General features: G+C 45.0%; 1 protein-coding gene across 3 annotated transcripts; it reads right to left on the reverse strand.

Annotated features, from left to right (window-relative positions):
• Positions 1-24,510, reverse strand: IL4R (interleukin 4 receptor). Of its 3 annotated transcripts, none has more exons than XM_075565557.1 (10): positions 24,363-24,510; positions 24,030-24,152; positions 17,410-17,548; positions 15,070-15,239; positions 11,356-11,504; positions 7,922-8,087; positions 4,990-5,083; positions 4,525-4,603; positions 3,157-3,227; positions 1-3,061 (listed from the first exon to the last, which is right to left on the reverse strand). In XM_075565557.1, the coding sequence occupies exons 2-10, from the start codon at positions 24,121-24,123 to the stop codon at positions 1,261-1,263; spliced, it is 2,763 nt and encodes a 920-aa protein (XP_075421672.1). In that variant the 5' UTR covers positions 24,124-24,152; positions 24,363-24,510; the 3' UTR covers positions 1-1,260. The 3 variants fall into 3 exon arrangements, with proteins under 3 accessions (XP_075421672.1, XP_075421673.1, XP_075421674.1); XM_075565558.1 differs by having other exon boundaries at positions 24,030-24,164; XM_075565559.1 differs by lacking the exon at positions 24,363-24,510 and adding an exon at positions 18,812-18,878 and having other exon boundaries at positions 24,030-24,126.
• Positions 24,511-25,734: the final 1,224 nt, after the last annotated feature.

The raw sequence follows: 25,734 nt of genomic DNA on the forward strand, positions 1-25,734 counted from the left end.
TTCTTCATATAATAATTATAAAACTTTATTTATATAGCACTTTTCTCCCGTTGGGACTCAAAGCACTTCACAGTTACAAAAAGGATAAAAGAAGAAAACAGTTAAGGTTATAAACGAGACCAAACACAAGGAAAGATTCAATACAGGATGGGGCGGTGCTGTAGCTATTAAATGCCGGATGGGTTGTGGATCATTAATTAAATGCCTGGGTAAACAGGTAAGTAATGAGCCTGTTTGTATAGATTCCCAGAGAGGGGGCGTCTCACACTGTATGAGGCAGACTGTTCCAGAGAGTGGGAGCAGCGCGGCTAAACGCTCGGGCCCCGAAGGATGTCACAGAGATTCTGGGAACTGTTAGGAGTCCTTCTTCTGCAGATGGAAGTGAGTGAATGGGAGTGTAGGGAACCTAGAAGCTCTGTCAGATAGCTGGGACCCGGGGCATGTAGGGCTTTGAATGTCAACAAGCCAATCTTTAAATAAATTGGCCACTTGAAGAGTTAGTCCACATGCTATCTGGTAACAACTACTACTGCGATTCATGATTTTTAGGTCCAATAATGTACATCGAACATTACCCACAATTTTGAAATACCTTCAACCCGCTCATCTGTTTGCTAACCAACCAGGATAATGGTTTAAAGCAGGGGTGCACAAACTGGGGGGCGCGAGATTTTCTGGAGGGGCGGCGCGGCAGTTACAGAGGCCCCGCTCTTCCCCGAAGGCATTTAAATTAAGTGCTGGGGATCGCGCGAGGCCTCTGTAACTTTCCTTACCTTAACTTTCCAGTGAGACGTCGCCAAGGCAACCCGGCTTCAAATGACCCCATGGCGTCATGTGATGTCCCGTTGCCATGGCAACGTGAATTCACATGACCCCACGGCGTCATTTGATGCCGGAGCCGAGCAGGGGGGGAGGGCGCGAGCAGGGGGGGAGGACAGGCAGGGGGTCCCAGGGAGAAGAGTTTGCACACCCATGGTTTAAGGCATAGTATTGTGCTTCGTTTACCATGTTTTATTTACTAAAAAAGTGTCCAGCCACTTAATTGCCAAAGTAGCCAGTAACACATTGCAAAGAGAAATGTATTCAGGAGTAACTATTTCAATGTAATGCAAAGTAAACAATATCTATTACATACATTACATTCAAATGCATGTCATTTAGATATAGAAGTGAGATTTGATAAAGTGTTTCGTTCGTGGCTTAAAATATTTAACCGATAGTGAAGATGTGTGTCTTTTTTTTGGTTTTAACCTCTGGCAGCTATGACAGTGCTACCTTCATATATGAATTCTTCTCGTTGTCAAGCATGTTATGCCAAAGTAAATGGCTAATTGTTTTGCTTGAATCCTTATTGGCATCGTTTACCAAGAACATGGTCTCTACATGTGGGGGGCAGGCAAAATATGACATATTTTCAAACTTCAATGGCTGGAAGTTTGGTGTGTTAAGAAAGTTAATGAATGAGAGGTCCTCCGGCGTGGAAGCAAATATTGCTTCTTTTGATGCTCTAAGTGGATTTGCTTTGCTTTTGCCGGACACAATGTTATCTCCATACATGTCTACGCAATTCTTCAACTGGTCAGATAAGTCGAATGTCAAAGCACAAGGAATACCGATTTTATCTTGATCACGCAGTGTTATGTTCATGTTATTTTGAATATTTGCTAGTGCTATGTTCTCACCTTTGTCATTTTGATAGGATGAGTCTTTAGCGAAGGATGGATGTTTTATTTCCATTGGTATACTATTACAGTCATCATCAGAACAGCTTTCAGTTAACGGGAAAGCTAGAGATCCCTGGAAAAGCTGACTTGCAAGATCCTCCTCCCAGTTTGTTTTTGTATCCCTGGTATCTCTCATAGTGCTGAACACATCTGCTGTGGGATCAGACTCTTCTATATTCTGCCTTAGAAGATTATCATAAGATGTATACCCTGATTCTAACATAGTGCAATCTGCCGTTCCAAGAGAATGACTCATTGATGGTTTCTCTTGTTGAATTGCTTTTTCAAAACATTGGTATTCAGAGAACCCACACATGGAGGTAGGATGTGTTTCTGCTTCGATACTTTGCACTCGGTGGTTATGTAACAAGTCGTTCTGGTTAAAGAATGAGAACCTGTCAGATTTGGGTGTTAAAGTAGCCAGAAAATCCACGTTATCAGAAGCAACATCGTACAAAGGCAAACATGGCTTTCTGTTGTAATAGGGGCTACCATTAGGGTACCTCTGTAGATGGCTGTTATTAATGCCAACAATTCTGCTCATTGAAAATCTATTAAAAGAAAGGGACAAAGCAGGTTCCTGGCATGTTACATTTCCAACAGTCCTCTCTGTTGAGCTAGATACAGCACTGGCAAAGCTGTTATAGCCAGAATCTAGGAATATGTCAGCTTTACTTGTGTCGTCTGCATAGTTCTCCATAAGGTAAGCTGCCTGGGTATTGGCTAGTGACTCCTGATGATTTTTAGACCATTGGTCAAAGTTAAAAATCTTGGACTGGTCGGAATGAGTTTGCAGCTCTGCTGGTGAATTGTCACAGTTATAGCTGTGATAACCAGATTCAAGGGAGTGTTCAAAATGTGTTGTCACTGACCCTTCTTCTTGACAAATTTCCCTGAGAAAAGAGAAAGTATCTAAATTACGACACGCAAGTTGATTGTTAATAAAAGGTGTTGGAGTATTTGAATGCTGTACATGATCCTTTTCAGAGTTCTCATCCGTCGTTGTGTCCACATTCAATGAGTGGCTTCCTAAAATGTCAAGGAACATTTCTCCGATGATAGAATCAAATTCCAATTTGTGAGCTGGATCCTCTTTGTCTTCATCGTCTTCGCTTACTTCAATGCTGGAGGGTTGGTGATCATCTTCGGCAGGGCATATTTCAACAAATCTTTCAACAAACGTAAACTCTGGTTCAAGAACCAATCGGGGAAGGTCCCCACTTTGTGGAAGGTTAAGGTAGCCATTGGTATTGTAGTTATCCAGCCTCTGGGTAGATTGGTTGCAGGTATCGTTGTAGTCATGGGCTCTGAAGATCAATTTTCTAAGCCAACTACCACTGCAGAGAAGGACAAAAAATAGCAAAGCATGATTATTTCCTAATGAAGGGCAGAAAAATGGTCCCCGCTGTGAGGAATGGGAGCTGGCACTTACCAGGGGCGGCTTTGGGTTTTTTCAGTTAGCGGTAACATGTCGGGGTTCACATCTGGTTTTAATACTGATCCCTAAAGAAAAATGAGCAACAATACAGCTGTAACAACCGTATCCATGTGAAAGCCAAGAAGTCTGTTTCCCATTTTGAATCCTCCAACTCTTATTGACACTTTCAAGGTGCATTTTTTTTCCAAAGTACTCTTAATGTAATGCCCTTTAACCCTTTGAATGCTCCATGACGTGAGCACTATGGCATCGGCCTGGCACTCCAGGGACCCAGTGACGCAGTGGCTGCATCATGGGCTTCCTTTCTTACTTTGTATTGGATCTAGCGTTCTACGCTCCTGCACAGTTCTTAACATGATCTACCAGGCAGAGGGGAAAGGGTTCAAGTGGATTTCCAACCTTGTATGCATGTATGTATATCTTTATATAGCGCCATCCAGGTACATAGCGCTTCACAGCAGTGATACACGTGACATAATATTAGGACACATAATGGGAATTGAGCTTCAGACATGAAAGCAACAATAGGAAATGGAGTTGCTGCCCTGAAGAGCTTACAATCTAACCTTATTTTTATTTGATTTTCCTGTTTTTGATTCAAATTTACAGCAGCAGTCTGCTCTGGCTGTTTGTTTTGTGTTGACGGATGGATTGGGGGTTAATGATTTTAACCTGAGTTGGTCTATGGCGGGACACCCCACATCCTGAGATATCGTTGCTTTTGTCCTGGGGAGGGGGGGGGAGGTGGAGGAGAATATTTCCTCCCGGGCAGAAAATAGCTTACTTGTCATGCTCCACCCAGGGGCAGCCAATAGAAAGCTGCAGCATCATTGCAACGCCATCTGGGGATGATGCAACTCTCTATTGGTGTCCTGGCAGCCATCTTTGTCTTGTTATGGGTCAAAACTAGGACAACAAATCTACAAATACCTTGGTTACCAGGGTGTGCAGAGGGTAACACACTGGAGATGTTTTTTTAGAAGCAATAAATTAGAAATACATTTATTGGCCAGCAGCTTTAAACAGGAAACAGCTTCATATCAGCCAAAAACAACCTCAACACAAGGGATTATTAGTAGGAAATATGAGAATATGGTTTGAACTTAATTACAGTATATACAACAATACAACATAGTAACATACAAAGTACAAATTAGTAAGTACTTTAGGCATCCACACATACACACGCATACACATCCATTAGCTGATTGCATTTTCCAAACCTTGTTGACTTGCTGCCTAAGGGTACTTGTGCTTTAGAAAACCTTTAACTGATATTCTGTATCCTATATTGTGTAGCCAGTATTTCGGAGAACGTACAATTTGAGCTGCCTCCTATCCACGCCATGGAAATAAACTTACGTGCAACCTTTGCAGTATCTCCGCAGCCAGGAGACTTTTTGCCGGATCTGGAATATTATTCCACTGACCTTTCTTATAACTGCAATGAAAAAGTAACATTTAGACTTGTAGACTTCAAGAGCGATCAGCTATGTCCAAGCAGAGTAACCAGGCAATGCGTTGTCAGGCCTATGCCAGAAAGTGGGTTAACAAACTCCTGTTTTAACTGGATTTGTATTTATTTTAACCAGTGCATCGGAAGTCACGAAAATCATTCCTTCATTTTCACACAAACAACATAAAACAACAAGTAATATAACCTGGCACATTGCCGAGCACTGGTGCATCAATGTGGCAAAATAAATAATAGCTAAGGATAGAAGTAGTTGTTTTACCTGCTGATAATGCAGAATATCACACCATAAACCGCCTGCGACAGCAAGCTCTAATTCCTATGTATGCAGCTATGTTACATAGTATACTCACATGGTAATGCAATAATAGCATAATAAAATCAATGCAACGACCAGTGCGCCGGAAAATGGAACAAATATCTTCAATAGTTCATAGATAGTGTAATCTAAAGACAGAAAAAATGTGTGAATTGCTGTAATAATGGCAAACAAACAGCCAGAATACAAAGGCATCGAACTTAATCCTCTTAACATCTTCAATCGCAAACGTCCCATGACAACAGCATCTCTTTGGCAACTACCCTTGACACATCTTGTGGCCAAATGCCACGTTTTCAGCACCAAAGGAAGTTGCATGTGGCCGCGAAACGCATGTCGGGCAACTAGCAAAGGGATGTCGCAGTTACAAGACTAAGATGCGAGGAATCGCCCCAAATACTTTGCACAGAGTTTCTTACACTGCTGTCACATCTGCAGCAACTCCGGTCAGAGACCGCCCCACTGACGCGTCACACGGCGGACCCATGCGCACACGCACGGCCAGGGCAGTACACGCACGCTCAGAAAGGAGCTGCCAGCGCCTCCCACAGGGAGGGAACTCGGCCCGCGTGACGTCAGCGCTCCGCGACGCGCATCGCGCACGCGCGCGGGTTGCTCGGCAACCAAGGCACTCACCAGGAAAGCCTGACCTGCAGGCTGTTTCAGATTACTGCCGCCCGGACATCATTGGAGGACCGGATCACACCCCTGCAAGGTAATTGGATCCTTCCCACATATATACCTGCTCCTGTCTGGCATTCCTTGCTGAGCATAAACTCCTGTTTATGCATTGTGCTCACCGCTGCTGTTTAGTTTGCTGGAACTTTGCTTGGTCTGACCTGTCTGTTCTCTGATATCCTGATCCTGGCTGTTCTTTGGATTCCTACACTCTCCTGCACTTTGACCCCGGCTTCGCCCTCGACCATTCTACCTTCTATTACCCTGGACCTTGGCTACGGAAATCTACCATCCTCTACTCTCCAACCCCGGAACACGGCAAGTACCCTGACTACCCTGACCTCTCCAACCCAACGACGCGGTACGACTTGGACTACGCATTCCGGACAGGACTGCGTGGTTGTGGGTCGGTGTCTTTCTATCCCCACCTCAGCCCCGCGGTCTTCCGTCCTGTTTGTGGTGAGCGCAGCGTGACAACTGCAGTGCTATGCACACCTATTATTATTTCCCTTACTGCTCTTGAAAGTTGGAATTGATCTTTTAGAAACAGAGTTAATGTCACCTAATTGGATAATGGTCATTTATTCTTCTCAAATCTTCAAGTCCTTCAATATGTTTATTGTGCAAAATAAAGATGAAAAGAAGCCTTGCTTCAACAATTCCTTTCTGATTATGTTTCACATTCTGTGGTGTAACTGTGCTTGTGAGAGGGGCTATTTAATTACAACAGGGGAATGGGTGGGTGTGTGGGGGGGAGGAGGGGAGGTCATGATTAAAATTTAAGGTGGAAATTCAAGAGGTTTGGGGAGAGGGGGTTATCCCCCTTTTTTTACGGGTTGGGAACTGGGTGTCTCAGGAGCTGATCTGTGCTATTATCAGCTCTGAGGTCCCCGATTACTTAGCGGTGATGTTACTGACGCTTCAGTCCCCTCGCGCCCCCCGCAGGAAACAAAATATCCTTTCGAATCTCTTGCGTCACTCAGGCCAGTAGGAAGTTGTGACGTGAACCGTTGCAGCTGCCTATTAGATGGCCTTTTAAATGCCCGCACCAAAACCAGTAAGTGATAGATCAGGAGTGGCCAACTCCAGTCCCCAAGGACCACCAAGGTTTTAAGAATATCCCTGCTTCAGCACAGGTGGTGCACTCAGAACGACTGAGCCACTGATTGAGCCACCTGTGCTGAAGCAGGGATATCCATAATACCTGAGCTGCTGGTGGCCCTTGAGGACAGGAGTTGGCCACCCCTGTGATAGAAGTACCTTCAACGGTAAGCATCTTGGAAACCTGGAAGTCCCCAGAGCTGATAATAGCACAGTTCAGCTCCACGGACCCCCCAGTTACCATCCTGTAAAAAAACTAAACGGATGGGGAGGGGGGTGCAAAAACAGCGGCATTGCTGCTTTAAGACTTCAGCAGTGAGATATCACCAGTTAGAAGTATGTATGTTGCTAGATCCTATAGAAACATTCTATCTTTCTGTCATCTATATGTAGCTGAAAGTTATGTGAAATTATCCCAATGTCTACGGCTGGGGTGCGCAAATTTACCTTCATGCGCCCCCCTTTCTCCTCTCCCCTCCGGCTCGCGCTCCCCTTCTCCTCCCCCCCCCCCCACGGCTCCGGCGTCAAATTACGTCACGGGGTCATGTGATGTCACGTGACCCTGCCGCGTCATTTGACACCGATTGCCATGGAGATGCGTCGCTGGAACCAAGGTAAGTTAAGAAGTTACAGAGGTCTCGTGCGATCCCCGGCATTTATTTTAAATGCCTTCGAGGAAGCGCGGGGCCTCTGTAACAGCTGCGCCCACCAACCCAACCCCCAGAAAATCTTGCGCCCCCCACTTTGCGCACCCTTGGGCTACAGTATGTGGAACTCCCTATAACATAAATCACCCAAGTAACAAAGTGGCAGCTTCCTGTTTCATTTGTTTTTTTTTTTTTAAATGTCTATAACTTCGCTAAACTTATTTTTTTTAATATATACAGTATATATATATATATATATATATATATATATATATATATATATATATATATAAAAATATATATATTCACTTGCTACACTTATTTAATCCTTTTTTCACACTAAACATATACAGAATTAATTTGCACATTTTAACACTACCATTCACTCACTAGCGCTACTAATTGTTTCTGTGTTTATATATATATATATATATATATATATATATATATATATATATATATATATATATATATATATATATATACCCCGTTAAAAAAGAAGAGAACATAAAAAATGTTTTGGGTGTACAAAAACCTTACCATTATGCCACTCAACTTCCGGACTCCAGTCACTCCAGGTTCCGTGATAATAAGCTTTCTCGCTTGGTTTTGATCTGACTTTTACAATATAATCATTTCCTGGTTTTAATAGCGAATTATAGATTTTTAATTCGGGTTCCATTTGGGAGAGTGAAGTATTGTTTACCTAGTAGGGTCAAATAAACATGCGTGTAAATAATATATATAGTGTCATGTATCTTGCCCGTGAGCACTTACGGATGGGAAACTTGGACCCTAAATGCGAAGATAATTCAAAAGATTCAGACAGCGCAAAGAAGTATGGAGAGATGCATGCTGGGTATTACCCAAACACACAGGAAAAGAATGAATGCGATTGAGAGCAAACGCGAGGGAAGAAATTAAAATGGCGGATGGGCCGGACACATCACAAGAAGAAATTACCATTGTTGGACAAACACGGTACTCAACTGGATTCCAAAAGATACCAAAAGACCAAGAAAAATACCAAAAATAAGATGGGAGCAAATTTGTTGGAGCGACGTGCAAAGGAGAGGCTTGAAACTGCTATATAAACAGGAAACAAAACATTGTTATCTAAATATTGTGACAGCCCCACAAAAATGTTCTATATAAATAATGATATCACTATGTGTGTTCACACGTTATGTGTTAAAGTTCCCGGGAGTGGAGCATTTGGAGAGCAGGGTGGGCCGCTGCTACACACCACAGTGTTTGTGTGTATAAAGGCCAGGGTTTGTGCTGAGCTGTGGTCTCTCTCACCTGGTCTGATCATTAGAGAGATCAGTATTGAAAGCGTCCTGCTGCTGTCTCAGAGGAGCTCTTTCTACCCTAAGAGCTTGGAGGCTGGGCTGATGTCAGGGAGGTTCAAGGGGGGGTCTTGGGGGAGACTCGAGGGAGGCTCAGAGACTCAGAGGGAGGCTTGGAGGGAGGATCGGGAGGAGAGTCGGGGGAGGCTCAGAGATTCGGAGGGAGGCTTGGAGGGAGGATCAGGGGGAGACTCGGGGGAGGCTCAGAGACTCGGAGGGAGGCTTGGAGGGAGGATCAGGGGGAGACTCGGGGGAGGCTCAGAGACTCAGAGGGAGGTTTGGAGGGAGGCTCGGAGGCAGGATTGGAGGGAGGATCAGGGTGAGACTCGGGGGAGGCTCAGAGACTCAGAGGGAGGCTCAGAGGGAGGATTGGAGGGAGGCTCAGAGACTCAGAGGGAGGCTCGGAGGGAGGATTGGAGGGAGGCTCAGGGGAGGCTCGGAGGGAGGATCAGGGTGAGACTCGAGGGAGGCTCAGAGACTCGGAGGGAGGCTTGGAGGGAGGATTGGTGGGAGGATTGGAGGGAGGCTCGGGGGAGGTTCGGAGGGAGGATCAGGGGGAGACTCGGGGGAGGCTCAGAGACTCGGAGGGATGCTTGGAGGGAGGCTCGGAGGGAGGATTGGAGGGAGGCTCGGGGGAGGCTCGGAGGGAGGTTCGGAGGGTGGATCAGGGAGAGACTCGATGGAGGCTCAGAGACTCGGAGGGAGGCTTGGAGGGAGGATCGGAGGGAGGATCGGGGGAGAGTCGGGGGAGGCTCAGAGATTCGGAGGGAGGCTTGGAGGGAGGCTTGGAGGGAGGCTCAGAGGGAGGATTGGAGGGAGGATCAGGGGGAGACTCGGGGGAGGCTCAGGGACTCAGAGGGAGGATTGGAGGGAGGCTCAGGGGAGGCTCGGAGGGAGGTTCGGAGGGAGGATCAGGGGGAGACTCAAGGGAGGCTCAGAGGCTTGGAGGGAGGCTTGGAGGGAGGCTTGGAGGGAGGCTTGGAGGGAGGCTCGGAGAGAGGCTCGGAGGGAGGATTGGAGGGAGGCTCAGGGGAGGCTCGGAGGGAGGTTCAGAGGGAGGATCAGGGGAGACTCGAGGGAGGCTCAGAGACTCGGAGGGAGGCTTGGAGGGAGGCTTGGAGTGAGGATCAGAGGGAGGCTTGGAGGGAGGCTCAGAGGGAGGATCAGGGGGAGACTCGAGAGAGGCTCAGAGACTCGGAGGGAGGCTTGGAGGGAGGCTTGGAGTGAGGATCGGAGGGAGGCTTGGAGGGAGGCTCGGAGGGAGGATTGGAGGGAGGCTCGAAGGGAGGCTCGGAGGGAGGTTCGGAGGGAGGATCAGGGGGAGACTCGAGGGAGGCTCAGAAACTCGGAGGGAGGATTGGAGAGAGGATCGAGGAGAGGCTCGGAGGGAGGATTGAAGAGAGGATCGGGGAGAGGCTCGGAGGGAGGATTGGAGAGAGGATCGGGGAGAGGCTTGGAGGGAGGATCGGAGGGAGGATCGGGGGAGAGTCGGGGGAGGCTCAGAGATTCGGAGGGAGGCTTGGAGGGAGGCTTGGAGGGAGGCTCAGAGGGAGGATTGGAGGGAGGATCAGGGGGAGACTCGGGGGAGGCTCAGAGACTCAGAGGGAGGATTGGAGGGAGGCTCAGGGGAGGCTCGGAGGGAGGTTCGGAGGGAGGATCAGGGGGAGACTCAAGGGAGGCTCAGAGGCTTGGAGGGAGGCTTGGAGGGAGGCTTGGAGGGAGGCTTGGAGGGAGGCTCGGAGAGAGGCTCGGAGGGAGGATTGGAGGGAGGCTCAGGGGAGGCTCGGAGGGAGGTTCAGAGGGAGGATCAGGGGAGACTCGAGGGAGGCTCAGAGACTCGGAGGGAGGCTTGGAGGGAGGCTTGGAGTGAGGATCAGAGGGAGGCTTGGAGGGAGGCTCAGAGGGAGGATCAGGGGGAGACTCGAGGGAGGCTCAGAGACTCGGAGGGAGGCTTGGAGGGAGGCTTGGAGTGAGGATCGGAGGGAGGCTTGGAGGGAGGCTCGGAGGGAGGATTGGAGGGAGGCTCGAAGGGAGGCTTGGAGGGAAGTTCGGAGGGAGGATCAGGGGGAGACTCGAGGGAGGCTCAGAAACTCGGAGGGAGGATTGGAGAGAGGATCGAGGAGAGGCTCGGAGGGAGGATTGAAGAGAGGATCGGGGAGAGGCTCGGAGGGAGGATTGGAGAGAGGATCGGGGAGAGGCTTGGAGGGAGGCTCAGGGAGAGACTCGGGGGGTTACCTTTTTCTTACTCCATACCATGTTTATTTAATTGGTAAGCGGGCTAGCCACCCAACTGCAGATAGGTTAGGAACAGCATAGTTACAGCTCAGTTGAGTGCAGGTTGTTTTATTTCTGTTCTATTTCATGTTATGCTGCAATCCCCCTCTGTGGGAAAATCAAAGCACACAAAAGCCTGGGAACCTAGAAACCTGGTTTCTCGTCTCTATTATTGCCCTGGAAGACCATGTGTTATAACAGGCCCGCACAAAAGTCACAACGCCCCAAAGGACTTTTGTCCCAATACATTATTGGCCATAGATAGGAGGTGCAAGCTCACTAGAACCGGGGCTAGAAGGCTGCGGGAAGACCTTTGCTTCATAAAGTAAATTTCACTTGGAAGTACGTTACCTCTTCTGGGTTTTGCTTGTTGGAACGGTGAACTTCAAAGATCAAGTTGGGCTCCAGATTGTTCTCGGTCGGATACCCTTTGTGCCAGCGCACCATCACACCGTCTTTTTCGAGGTCAACTGTCACGTTTGTTGGAGGTTTGGGTTTAACTGTGTGAAATGCACATTACAAGCAAAAGGTCAATGTTTTGGCAATCACAAGCATCGCGACATGCCAAACAGACAGAAGAGAAAATATGCTGCAGAACTTGAAACTGACTCCAGCCTGGGAGCACGTGGGAGCCCGGCCAAGGAAAAGTACTGCAAAGAACTGCAGGAAACGGAAACAAACATGCGTAATAATGCATACGTGTCCTTCCTATATAGAGAACAAATGTTACCTGTGGCGCTTATACCCAATAAAGTGCAGTAATAAGGGTCCTACAAACTAGGATCTTAAATGGAGTCCAATGGACCTATTAATCACATATAAACTAGGTGATACAAGCTTACAGTGACATGTGTCCTTCCTATAGCCACAAAATCCCTACAGTGCAGGTTTTATATACTAAAACGGACACATTCAGTGGTGTTACGGGCTCTGGAGAACGGCAGATACATAATAAGTTGCGATCCTTTTTTTTCAACTTCAATTTGTATGGTTATTTTGATATAAACATTACACATGTGGGGGGAGGGGGAGGAGAGGGGTAGAAAATAGGGGAGGGGGGAGGAAGCTTTTACATCACAGGGGAAATACATTATGTAGGGAACGTGTTTATACTTTTTAGTTAATGGTAATCAAATCAGGAGACAGCCACTTAGTCAGGGAGAGAGATCGGCCCATAGGTGTGGCTCCTTTCTTTTCTCTCTCCATTGTGATCCCCTATTTTAAATCTCTTATGTAAATGTTGAGGGGGGAAAAAACTGGATATGGGGGGGGGGGGGGGAGGCTCTTAAAAGGATTGAATTGAAGTTTACATGTGAGGTACCCGCGTAAGAGAGCCAAGGTTGCCACGTTTTTGTATATTGATGGCAGGTATCGTTTAGGAAGCTAGTCAGCTTTCCCATGTTTCCAGATGTGCCACATTTTGTTCCTAATGCCAGAAACAGATGGGATTTTGTTTTGCTTCCAGACTCTGGCAATTCCACATCTTGTAGCTGCGGCTGTATCTGTGATCAGCTTGTTTTCAGCTCGTGATCTGTTTTGGATGGGTTTTTTAAAGAGGAATATGCCAGGGATCCATGGGTATATGCAGGGTATGCCAGGTGTCCAGTATTGAACCAGACTGTCCTGTATTTGGACACACTGTCCAGTAAAAAATGAGAGGTAATACTGGACATGTATGTGTATACCGGTATTACCTCTCTGAACAAGTATGTATACGGTCTTACTTCTCTGGACATGTATGTGTATACCGGTATTACCTCTCTGAACAAGTATGTATACGGTATTACTTCTCTGGACATGTATGTGTATACCGGTATTTCCTCTCTGAACAAGTATGTATACGGTATTACTTCTCTGGACATGTATGTGTATACCGGTATTTCCTCTCTGGACATAGTAACCTGACCGGCTTGGGGGGCCGCAGAGCAGGGCTGTTGCTTGGAGTCTGGGCAGCTGCCTCCATCCTGATTGACTGCTGCTGGGTAATGTAGCCAATCAGGAGGATGTGTCAGGAGCCTGGGGACGGGGCCAAGGTGAGGAGGAAACAACATGGAGCAGAGAGAAGTGAGAGGGGTGTGTGCATGTGTGTGTTTGTGTCTTGAGCGCATCACACCTTTCACCACTGTGTCCAGTATTTTTGTTGAAGCCATCTGGCAACCCTAGACCATATATGTAGTTGTAGGATTATTGGGATCCAGGTTTTTACCTGCCTCCATAGCTTTGAGATTTGGGGGCATGTCCACCACATGGATGAATGAGGCTGATTGCTGACAACCCTTGGGGCAGAGGGGGGAATACCCCGGGATGTATTTTGAGATGGCTAGTTGAGTTTTATACCAATGCATCATTACTTTGTAAGCAATCACTTTGGTTGATGGGCATATTGAACAGCTGGATACCGCATTGAAAATATCGTCCCAGTTGTCTCTTTCTAACTCTTCCCTTAGATCTGATTCTCATATTCTAATATGCTTTGTGCATTTATTTGCATATTTTTGCTCCCGTTTAGATTTGAATCAGCGGCTGGACACGCCCAAAAGAATCCAGTTGGCTCCAGGAGTGGGTAAGATATTTGGAAGATTTATTTAATCTATATGGACTGCCTTCATTACTACAGAATTTGGTGAGTTTTGGACTCTTAATATGCAGCTATCTCCAATGAGGTGCAGCAAAGTGAGTATGTCATCATCTTTTCTGTTACCTTCAGGAGGGTTATGCAATATTGAATTTGTTCACTCACCTAGTAGTACAGCCACGCCATAGTTGAGCTACATCTGCATTTATCCTTTACGGATAGAAGATAACATTCCAGGACTGTTGGGGCCCCATTATCCTCATATGCTGAACTCTCATTTGAAGGAAGATACATATTTATCTGGATGCTAGGATTTTATCTGTTGCTAATTGGTCAAATTGTTTCATTTTTAAGTCAGCGCTGACATCTAGAAGTCTAGTGATTTGGGCTTCATCCCAGTTCGCAAAGGCCTGGTTATCTACGCCTGGGGGAAAGTCTACTTCCAAATATAGGGGCCACTAGGGAATCTTTTGCATGATATTTACATTTGCATTTCTCCGATAGTGTCAGAGAATGGCTAGCATAGATTTGTAGTTGTCCTTTCTGGTTTGATCTACAGTAGGAGCCAAAGGATCCTCTCTATACCTGGGGGATGCCTAGAGAGCTACCCTTCTTCTGAGGGATAGGTTTGCTTGCCAAGCTACCCACTGGCTTGATTGGGCTGCTCTATAATTTGACAGCAAACAGGGAATGCCAAACCCTCCTGCTCTACTGGGGAAGTTGTGATACTTTGTAATGGACTAACAAAATAATGTTTCAGCGACGTGCTCGTTTTACAGACCTCACAGATAATAACTTCTTGGTGAGCACTTCATCAACTTGGAGTTTGCTTTTGGAGAGATCTGGGAGGGTATGTATCAAGGCGTCCCAGCTAGGGAACGGGTGCAATAAAACAGCACTTAATGTATCGAAGGGAAAACAAAAATGTTTCACTGCATTTGTCCTTTTGATAGATCTGTGACATTTGTGGATCCAGCGAAGGCAGCCGTGGCACTTTCCCCCTAACCTGTATAAATAAACCCTGTAAACGTGTCCACACCGTGTGAGTTTTAACTTTGGCTTGTGGTGTATTTTCTTTCCTCTTTCCCTGGCGGGCGCTGCAGGGACAAGAGCGGCCCCTCGATGGGGCCGGGCCCACTACCAGGGTTGGCCGACGCGTTGCGCGGCCAGATTTTTCTGAAGACAGAAAAACTGTGTTCAGATCTGGCGACGGAGCGCTGGCCACGCCCTCCGGCGGTTCAGCCAATGAGGGCCAACCTGCCGGGTGACTTCATGGCCGCACCCCCCGCTATGCCCTCTCTTCCTTGGTTTCCCCCCTGCAGCTCTACACAGGCCAGGGAATAGAGCTGCACGCGCCGCCAGCCTGGCAGACGCGCGTGCAGCGCCGACACCGGGGACGAAGCATAAAGCTCACAACATGTTGTCACACGTATTACTGCGGTAACGTGCAATGTATATGGATGGCACTGTACAAATAAAGATATACATACCTGTCTGTGAAGGTTTGACAGTGATGTTCTGAACTAATGTCCCATTAGACTCAATCTCTATAGTGTATGTATCAGGTTGTAAGAAAAAGGGAACTTCAATCCAGCAGACACATTTATCAGGCAAAACAGCACCACCAAGATTCATGTTCTCAGGAACACAAACTTCCGCTCTGAAATGAGAGCCGAGAAGAGATGCCTCAATCAGACTAATATCTATTTACTTTGTTTCTGACCAAATTACAACTCGTTGGATATCACAGTTTCAATGCTATGTAAATTTGGCACTTTATTCATTTCTGGACCGCTTGTATATAACTTAATCTGCAAAGCACTGTTGTGTCTGCCGTCAACCCTTTGTTCTAGTACAGCTACTACCGCACATTAAATAAGTTATGGAGGATAAAAAAGAAGTGTGACACAAGCACTGCACCGTACATAGTGTACAGCGGATTAACATCATACGTGTGAGCACATTCACGTCTCAGCCAATTCTACAACCCTACTCTTCCCCATTATCTTGTAGTATACAATGCTTCCCCTGCAGCCAGGGATTCTGGCAAATGACATGCAAATGAGCGCACGGTGTCACCTTTTGCTTCTTACCCACTTTAACAGCTACTAGAAATCTAACTCCAAGCAGCCTACAGTATGTACTAAGATTATATATTTTTTAAATTGTGAGTCACAAAAATGTACGTGCCAAAAACGAACCCAACCTTCATGACGTATGTTGTATGTTTGAAGACTTTTATACATATAACATATCATTTGGGGTTTTAAATCATTTTTGACACATCGCGTCCTTAAATGCCGGATAAATCCAAAACAAAATTCTTTTAAAAACATTTTTTTTTTTTTTTTTAGAACTGGTGTTTGTAAATATAAAATGATTAGTGTAACATTATTTAGAACAGCCATACTGTGAAAATATGAAGAACAAGGTGGTTCTGGCGCAGCAGCCAAAAAGTGGATCCCAAACAATGAATATTAAAAATAATTCTTTATTGATCCATCTAAAAAAGTGGAGGCACTAACCCTCCTACGCGTTTCGTGTTCCAAAAAAACACTTTATCCTTGATAAAGTGTTTTTTTGGAACACGAAACGCGTAGGAGGGTTAGGTGACTTGCCCAAGGTCACAAGGAGCTAACACCGGGAATTGAAGCAGGCTCCCCTGCTCAGTGCTAGTCAGTGTCGTTACTCACTGAGCCGCTCCCTCTCCTTATTTAATAAAATATCAGTGCTGCGTCAAATACACTTTTGAGTTGCTACATAAACATTTAATCCTGCGGTAACACTATTAACAGCCTTTGTAGGGTTTACACCAAGTTGAACTTGCCTCACTATTTTAACAGACTCTTTTGGCGCACGGAATCGCTTTTTTGGGGGGTTCATACTTTTAAGATCTGTACTGTAACGCAGTCCATCTTTGTGTGCCGATTGACGAATATCAGATTAGTACGCAGGTGCAATTTTACGTGCAATTTCCCTGCACCAATTCTGAGCCAAAAACGTTTGTGGTGCTTAGTAAATAGGCTCCTGAGTTGGTATATATGTATGTATATATATATATATATATATATATATATATATATATATATATATATATATATATATATATATATATACACAGTGGTTGACAAATCACCAAAAAATCTACTCGCCACACAAAAAAATCTACTCGCCACCTAGTACAAAACGTGTGCTGCTTGGGCCAATATTTACTCGCCCGGGGGTTAAATCCACTCGCCCGGGGCGAGCAAATGTATAGGTTTGTCGAACACTGTATATATATATATATATATATATATATACACACATATATATATATATATACACACAATTCCAGCAAGCTCAAACGCCCACACCCACCTAATCTTGACTATATGTAATGTCACATAGAGTGCCACTGGGCTGTGGCAAGTGAATATAACAAACAACAGGGGGTGAATATAACAAGTGAATATAACAAACAAAGGGGGTGCCCAGTGCTACATCCAAATGACAAAACATACATGGTAATAATTACAAGAAATAATGCTTCAGTACTAATAATAATGCTAATACTAATAATAATAAAATATGGGTTTTTAGTTAGATATTTTGGCCAAAGCATCATAAGCCTGCACACCAAATCGTCAAGGTAAACAAGGTAAACAATAATAAGTGCAAGTCCTACACACACACACACATATATATATATATATATATATATATATATATATATATATATATATATATATATACATTTAAACACCACAGATAGCCTTAGCTAAGACAGGGCTTCTTGACGCTTGATCATAAGGCACTTTTCATAACCAGCTTCGAAAAATAGAACTTACTTAGAAGGCTCCCTCGCGTACATCACCTGGAAATCAGAGCTGCAGTCATTTTTGACGTTCATTCTTTCCCAAGAACAAAACATTTCGGTGTCATAGTCATTAAAACATTCCAAGTTGCTTATGAGACGGTCACTCTGAGCTAAAAAAGGTAGAAACAATAGCTTATTTGCAATGAAAAATTCACGGTTTCACACAAAATTATTAGTTAGACGAACTGTAAGCTCTTGGGTGCCAAATAAACATACAGGACCCATATAAGCTCATATTGAACCCCCAAAATAACTACAACATATATATATATATATATATATGCGCATAAGTGTCAAGGAGGAGTGCTACTGAGTATGGCAATATATATTTAAAACCAGAGACAGAACATGAAACACAGACAGAGCTCAATGCTACATCCAAAGATGCTCTGTCTGTGTTTCATGTTCTGTATGTTTTGTTATTCTTGTTCAGCTGGTCCTGGCTGATTTGGAGGGTGGCTTCTCCTTCCCTAGTTTGAAGCTCACCCCCTCCCACTTTTAAATAGTTAAAGCTTACTCCATTCCACTTTCCACACTTATGGGAACTTGCGTGCAGTTTGATTGCGACAAATCTAATACAGAGTGCTTTTCCTGGTATTATACAGGTTAATAAGAGCTTCAATCAGACTTAGAACTATGCAACTAATTTTGACAGATTTATTATAAATCATTCTTCCTGGTAATGTACAGGTTATTAGGAATTTACATTAGTGTTAGGACCCTTGAGACGTGGTCTGCCGTGTAGTGGCTCAAGGGCTTATAACACTTTGGCCAAAGAGTTAAACTAAAAGACCATTTTATTCAAAAGATATATATATATATATATATATATATATATATATATATAAATATTATATATATATATATATATATATATATATATATATATATATATATATATATATATATATATAGGCACTGTACTGTGTATTTGTGTCTTTGGATGTAGCACTGGGCTCTGTCTGTGTTTCATGTTCTGTCTCTGGTTTTAAATGCCAAATAAACATTACGAATAAGAAAAGGAAAAACCAAAATGTTTTTATAGTCACTTTAAGGTAAAAGAACACTCTTTGACAAAGCGCCCAGAACGTGCGAAACGCGTCAGAGTATTGTTTGCCGATATCCCTGATCCATGATGTCACCCATTGAATAAATTTTTTTAAATCAATTTTTGTTGTTTTGAGCCCAATCCTTCCTGTTGCTTTGCCCTCTGCCTTGAGACCATACATTTGTCATCAATTTGCTGGAAGGGCGCTATGGAGCCAAGGAGCTGCTTTATCTAGGTGAGTGCTACCCAATTGGGGTTGTTTTTCTTTCAACACACCGTGATCTTGGACATTTATTCAATCAATGCGCTAGTGGTCACAACTTACTAGTGGGGAGAAGAACCGGTCAGACCAGCTTCATAGGCTCTATGTGTCACTATCCATTTATCCCCACCTGCAGTAAGACTTTTCTCCATTTATTATTGAGTGGTAACACTGATTTATGTTACATAGGCATTACAAGATCATGTGGATACAAGAATTACTTAAACACCCCTACAAGCATCACTTTGACTTGACTCTCAACCATTGACTTTATATATTCCTTAGGCTGCGTCGCCGCTGGCGCTGAGCGCGCGGTGCTTGACGCTTTTAATGACATAAGTGTATATGTGCAAGTCCCCGCTAACGGGCACGCACGCTCACTCAAGCTTGGCGCTTGAGTAAACAAAAAAATGTAACTTGGAAGCGCGCTCAACTTGCCCGCAACGCCCCCCACCCCCCCTGCGCACGCTTGCGAAATAGCCAGGATTTCCGGCGCTCATGGTTGGAGAGCTGGTGACGTCACCGCTCTCGAGCTTGAGCGTGGTCAGCGCCAGCGGGGCCGCGGCCTTAAACAAACTCTGTAGCATCGGTTTCCAGACCTTCGTTCTACATTTACCTAAGGTAAAAGTTGCGGGCTAACCGAGCAAGCGGGAAAGTTTGAAAATGTTATTTACAAAAGCGCAGAGCGTGTGTGCCCGCGCAAGTGCGCATCGCGTGAGCCGGAACTTGCATATATATATATATATATATATACATGTAGAGGTATCAGTACCGTGTTAGCCGAGCTTCAATAATCAAAAAAATAAATAGATGATACCGTTCTGTGGCTAACGAAATGCTTTTATTTGTGCGAGCTTTCGAGATACACTGATCTCTTCTTCCGGCGATGTTACAATGAATGAAGCAAAAGGTAAACTTAAAAACAGTGTCTCTTGGAATGTTATCTGTGCTGTTCCTTCCCCTGGTGTGGATGTGTTTTATGGCTAGAGGTGTCAAAAGGTTACTGTGAAAGCAAGTTAAGAAAGAGTGTGTATGTGTATCAGTGTGAATAAAAATGAATGGAGAGACCACAGTATATACAGTGCTTTACACAAGGTGTGTGTGGAGTGGGACTGGATATAAATGGTGTGGGTGGGTGTGGAAATGTGAGAGTTAGTAGCACAACTAAAAGTGTGTGTGGATACTTAGTGGTCCCTATTGGTGTATAGGGATGGAAAAACAAGGAGTATTAGTATGTGTGAGAGACAGCTGTGTGTGCAAACATATAGCACAGTATGTACAGACATGGCCTTTAGCGCTTATGGGACGAGCGTTCACTACTGTGCACCAGGAACTCAGAAAGATTAAGGAACCATCTGATCAGCATCTGTTACAGCAACAGGAGAAAGACAAAAGAGATGATAGACTGCATTCTGGAGACAGGAGAAATACACACAGACACATGGAGAGGACTCCAAACATTCCATGAAAAACTCCTGAAGGGTCTTATTAGCAATAAGGAAAAGAAACTGCACAGACTGAGGCTAAGAATGAGATACTCTGCAGCAGCCAGCACAACGACTAATAATACAAACATTGACAGTCACCAAGAGCAGGACTGCACTGTTAACCTCTCAGGTTACACACCTAATCAAGCAGAGTCCTCAGTATTATCAAAGGGTCTCACATTCTGCCCTACCAAACCTATGGACAAGATTGAGCTGTGCAGTGACCTGGAAGAATTCTTCAGAAGGCTGCGTCTTAAGGAGTTCTTCCACAACAGACACAACCAAGATTATGCCAACACTGCAGAAGGAGAGCCGCTGCACATGAGTAGGGAGAAGCAAAAATCCAACTGGATCCCACAAACTGGGCGCAACCCCACATTGGACCGGTACATTGAAAGCTTCAGACACAGCGCCAAAACCACCATCCTGGACAAAGTAAGGAAACAAACATATAATCTGACACTGATGGAGAGGAGAGCCATAGAATCGCTAAAGGCCAACCGCAACATAACAATCAAACCTGCAGACAAGGGAGGAGCAGTGGTCATAATGAACACCACAGACTACCTGCGGGAAGCACACAGGCAACTCTCTGATTCAAAGTACTACACCCAACTGCAGGAGGATCCAACTAAAAAATACATGCGAGAACTCAACAGGATCATTAAAACACTCCCGATCCGCACAAGAGAACAAATTCTGGACCTGATACCAGCTAACCCAAAACCTGGCACATTCTACATGCTCCCTAAAATTCACAAAGAGGGCAACCCTGGGCGCCCTATTATCTCTGGATCTGGCACACTTACCGAGAATATTTCTGGCTGGGTGGAGGGCATTCTAAAACCACTTGTCAGGAACACACCCAGCTATATCCAGGATACCACCGACCTACTAAACAAACTGAATGCTATTGGCCCCCTCCCAACAGGAACACTACTAGCAACCATGGATGTAGAGTCACTTTATACCAGCATCCCCCACGAGGATGGGATTTCAGCCTGCAGATACTTTCTGGGACCGCAGGAGCCACTCACAGAGACAGTGACTAAATGCATCGAATTTATTCTGACCCATAACTACTTCACATTTGGAAATGACACATACCTTCAGACAACCGGGACCGCTATGGGTACTCGGATGGCGCCACAGTATGCCAATCTGTTCTGCGCAAAACTGGAAAGTGACTTTCTGTCCACCTGTCACTTGAAACCCCTTACATACCTTCGCTACATCGATGACATCCTCCTGATTTGGACCTCTGGCGAACAGGACCTCCTACAGTTCTATGACAACTTCAATACTTTCCACCCGACCATCAACCTCAAACTCACCCATTCCCCGGATGAAGTACATTTCCTAGACACCACCATTACTATAAAGAACAACCAACTACAGACCTCTGTATACCGCAAACCTACAGACAGAGCCAGCTATTTGAGGGACAACAGCTTCCACCCGACACACACCAAACATGCAACCATCTACAGTCAAGCCATACGATACAACCGGATATGCTCCGACACAGCAGACAGAGACCAGCGGATTAAAGCCTTGCGATCAGACTTTATAAACCGTGGATATAATCACAGAATTGTAGACCAGCAAATTCACAAAGCCACCAGAATACCAAGAAGTGATCTCCTTGAATACAAACAGAAGGAGACAAGCGACAGGGTACCTTTGGTGGTCACATATAACCCACACCTAGGAGCCCTACGCAAGATCGCCAGGAAACTACAACCCATCCTCCAGGAAGATACAAGACTGCAACAGGTCTTCCCTGAAGCACCCTTATTATCATACAGACAAGCCCATAATCTCAAGAATATTATGGTGAGGAGTAAAGTATTCAGCAGTACAACTGAATGCGGGACAAAACCATGCCAGGACCCAAGATGCAAAACCTGCGCAATGCTCTACACAGCGGACACAATACAAATACCACACAGGAATCGGGAATACAAAATCAGAGGAAGGTTCACCTGTTCTTCCAGCAATGTCGTGTACCTCATCATGTGCATGAAATGCCCAGGGGGCTGCTACTACATAGGTGAGACAGGGCAGGGGCTAAACAAGAGAATGAACCTGCATCGCCACAGCATCACACGCGGTACAAGAGACAGTCCTGTTGGCGAACATTTCTCTGCCTCTGGCCATCAGATGAACGATCTGAGGGTTGCCATACTCAAAGGTAATCTTAAAACCCCGAAAGAGAGACGGTTGCATGAATACAAATTTATGCAACTGTTCGGGACACTTAGCAGTGGCCTAAACAGAGATCGAAATTTTATGAGTCATTACTGACAGTAGTGAACGCTCGTCCCATAAGCGCTAAAGGCCATGTCTGTACATACTGTGCTATATGTTTGCACACACAGCTGTCTCTCACACATACTAATACTCCTTGTTTTTCCATCCCTATACACCAATAGGGACCACTAAGTATCCACACACACTTTTAGTTGTGCTACTAACTCTCACATTTCCACACCCACCCACACCATTTATATCCAGTCCCACTCCACACACACCTTGTGTAAAGCACTGTATATACTGTGGTCTCTCCATTCATTTTTATTCACACTGATACACATACACACTCTTTCTTAACTTGCTTTCACAGTAACCTTTTGACACCTCTAGCCATAAAACACATCCACACCAGGGGAAGGAACAGCACAGATAACATTCCAAGAGACACTGTTTTTAAGTTTAGCTTTTGCTTCATTCATTGTAACATCGCCGGAAGAAGAGATCAGTGTATCTCGAAAGCTCGCACAAATAAAAGCATTTCGTTAGCCACAGAACGGTATCATCTATTTATTTTTTTGATTATATATATATATATATATATATATATATATATATATATATATATATATATACAAGTTACCGCGCCAAGCGCTGCCAGCTCAGCGAGCTCAGCGTCAGCGGGGACTCAGCCTTAGACAGTTGTATGAAGGGAACCATTTTTTTTAAATCCAAAAATGTAGACGTTCTGCTGATGTCCATGTGAAGAAACAGCTACATGGATGTCAGTAACGCAATGACATTAACTGCAGTCACCTCTGCTGGCAGAACGGAAACCCACACACATTGCTAAAGGCGCGATTCACCGTCACTAACCCCCAATTTTTTGCAGGATTGGAAGCGAGTGTTTCCCGGGCCTGAAGCGCGCTATTTTCAGCTCTGGGGACCCACAAGTTGCCGGGATGCTTGCTGGTGAAGTTGCCGGGATTACTTCCTGGTGTCTAAAGGGGATTTAAATTGCCGTCCAACAGGACGTCACGACCGATGGTGTTGCAGTTTCTCATTGAGCTGAGATTTGACAGCCATTTTGTTTCCCCTAAGGGAGATTTAAACCCGCTAACTTCACCAGAAAGTATCTCGGGAACCAGGAAGTGATTAGAATGATGACCCTGGACTCAGGAGGACCGCTGGTTCCCACCATGTACAAAATTGGGTGGCCCTGAAAGCTTGCACACTTTTTAACCACACGTTATCTATTAAAGATATCACTTCTAACGTAGTTAGTCTGTGTTTAACCGAGTAAGCATGGTACTGCCATCAGTTCACTACCATCCCTAAGCGACTGCTCCTTAAGCCTGCTCTCTAAGACTGCTCTCTAAGCCTGTTCTCTAAGACTGCTCTCTAAGCCTGCACTCTTAGACTACTGTCTAAGCCTGCTCTCTAAGCCTGCTCTCTAAGCTTGCTCCCTTAGGCTGCTCCCTTAGACTGCTCTCTAGTATCCTTCTCTTTTTTCTGTTCTTAGAGACGAGTATAACACTTACCGTCACTGAGTGCTTCAAAGAATAAAAGGAGCCACAGAAAGCGAATCACTGGTCCCCGCTTTACTCCCATCCGGAATGTTCCACGTGTCTTCATTTCAACCCAGGACGGGATCTCAGTAAAACCTGTGGGTTACACTGAAGTGTTATCCAAGGGCCACCAACAGGTCAGGTTTTCAGGCTATCCCTGCTTCAGCACAGGTGAGCCACCTGTGCTGAAGCAGGGATATCCTGAAAACCTGACCTGCTGGTGGCCCTTGAAGACTGGAGTTGGCCGCCCCTGCTCTAGAGGAACAGCCTTTCTATCATGAACATAAACAATGGCAGTAAACTTACATTAAATAGCCCCCCACCAGTCACAGTGGCCATGTGGATCTGGAGAGGGAGGTGAGCGCCTCATGTCCCTGCGTGACTACAAACACGTTCTTTCTATTTCAGCAACACATATTTCCTCTTTAGCTCTGACAGAGACTCTAGCTCAGCCCCTTTGGCAAAGCCGTCTGTGTTTTCCTGTACAGTAAGTTCTCATGACGTTCCCAGCAGTGACACGGTGTGCGGGGAGGGACGGTACCAAAGCTGCCGTCCCACTCACTTTATTCTCTCTTTCTTTTTGCCCGTTCCTTTTATTGTTTTTATAGGTTTTTTTTTTTCAACCTGATTTGTCTCTTGCAATAATAAGTCCTGCACTAGTATACATATATATATATATATATATATATATATATATATATATATATATATATATATATATATATATATATATTAAGGTCGAAACAGCTGTCTGTGGGTGGTTTTCTGGGTATGCACCTTAGCCCTGGCTGTGCTCAAAGCTGTGACCATGCAGCAAGCTTAAGCCTATAGGGAACCATGTTAAAAATGTTTTTTGAAGCAAAAAGTGGCACTGAGTGCTCATTTGCATGTCATTTCCCAGAATCCCTTGCTGCAGTGGAAGTGCTGTATGCTGGGTGATAATGGGGAAAGGTGGGGTTGCAGACCTGCCTAAGACATGCAGATGAGCATACAGTTGTATTTGCATATATATTTATATATATATATATATATATATATATATATATATATATATAGCAAATGTGAAGAGGAAAATGGGGAAAGGGGCATTTCTGCGCTAACTGGAACTGCACAGTGAGAGGAATGACAATTGAACAGTAATGTTGTGAAACACAGAGGGGTGCACCATATACTAATTGTGAACAAATACGAACTAATACATGTTAAAACATATGATAACATGCAACACAAACGTTTGGAAGGGGGGGGGGGGGGGGGAACGGGAAGGATGGGGTGGAACAGGGGGGAAAAGGATAAAAAGCCCCTAGAGACAGGAGAAAAAATATAAAAGTGTCTTGATACTGCTGCTGGGTTCCGCTGCCGGTCTCCAGGACAAACCACCTTCCCCTCAATCTGTGAAACAAAAAGAGAGCAGCGCGGCTCCCATAGCGTAAAATTGTAATTTAATATTAAAAATGTCGTGTAGATGAATCACGGACACTTACAATGTGCAGGTAAAAGTGGGGAAGGAGCTAGTATTGGACTTATTATATCCATTTACCATTCATGAACTATCTATGAACTTTGTAGTTTATTAGTCATCAGTTATACGATTCCATTTGGAGCCGGCGTTTGGACTATTCCATGGTGACGCGGGAAATCTGACCTCTGTGTCAGCATCCTGTCACGGGGAGGGGAC

The sequence above is a fragment of the Ascaphus truei genome, chromosome 11, assembly GCF_040206685.1.
Source record: "Ascaphus truei isolate aAscTru1 chromosome 11, aAscTru1.hap1, whole genome shotgun sequence".
NCBI lineage: Eukaryota > Metazoa > Chordata > Amphibia > Anura > Ascaphidae > Ascaphus > Ascaphus truei.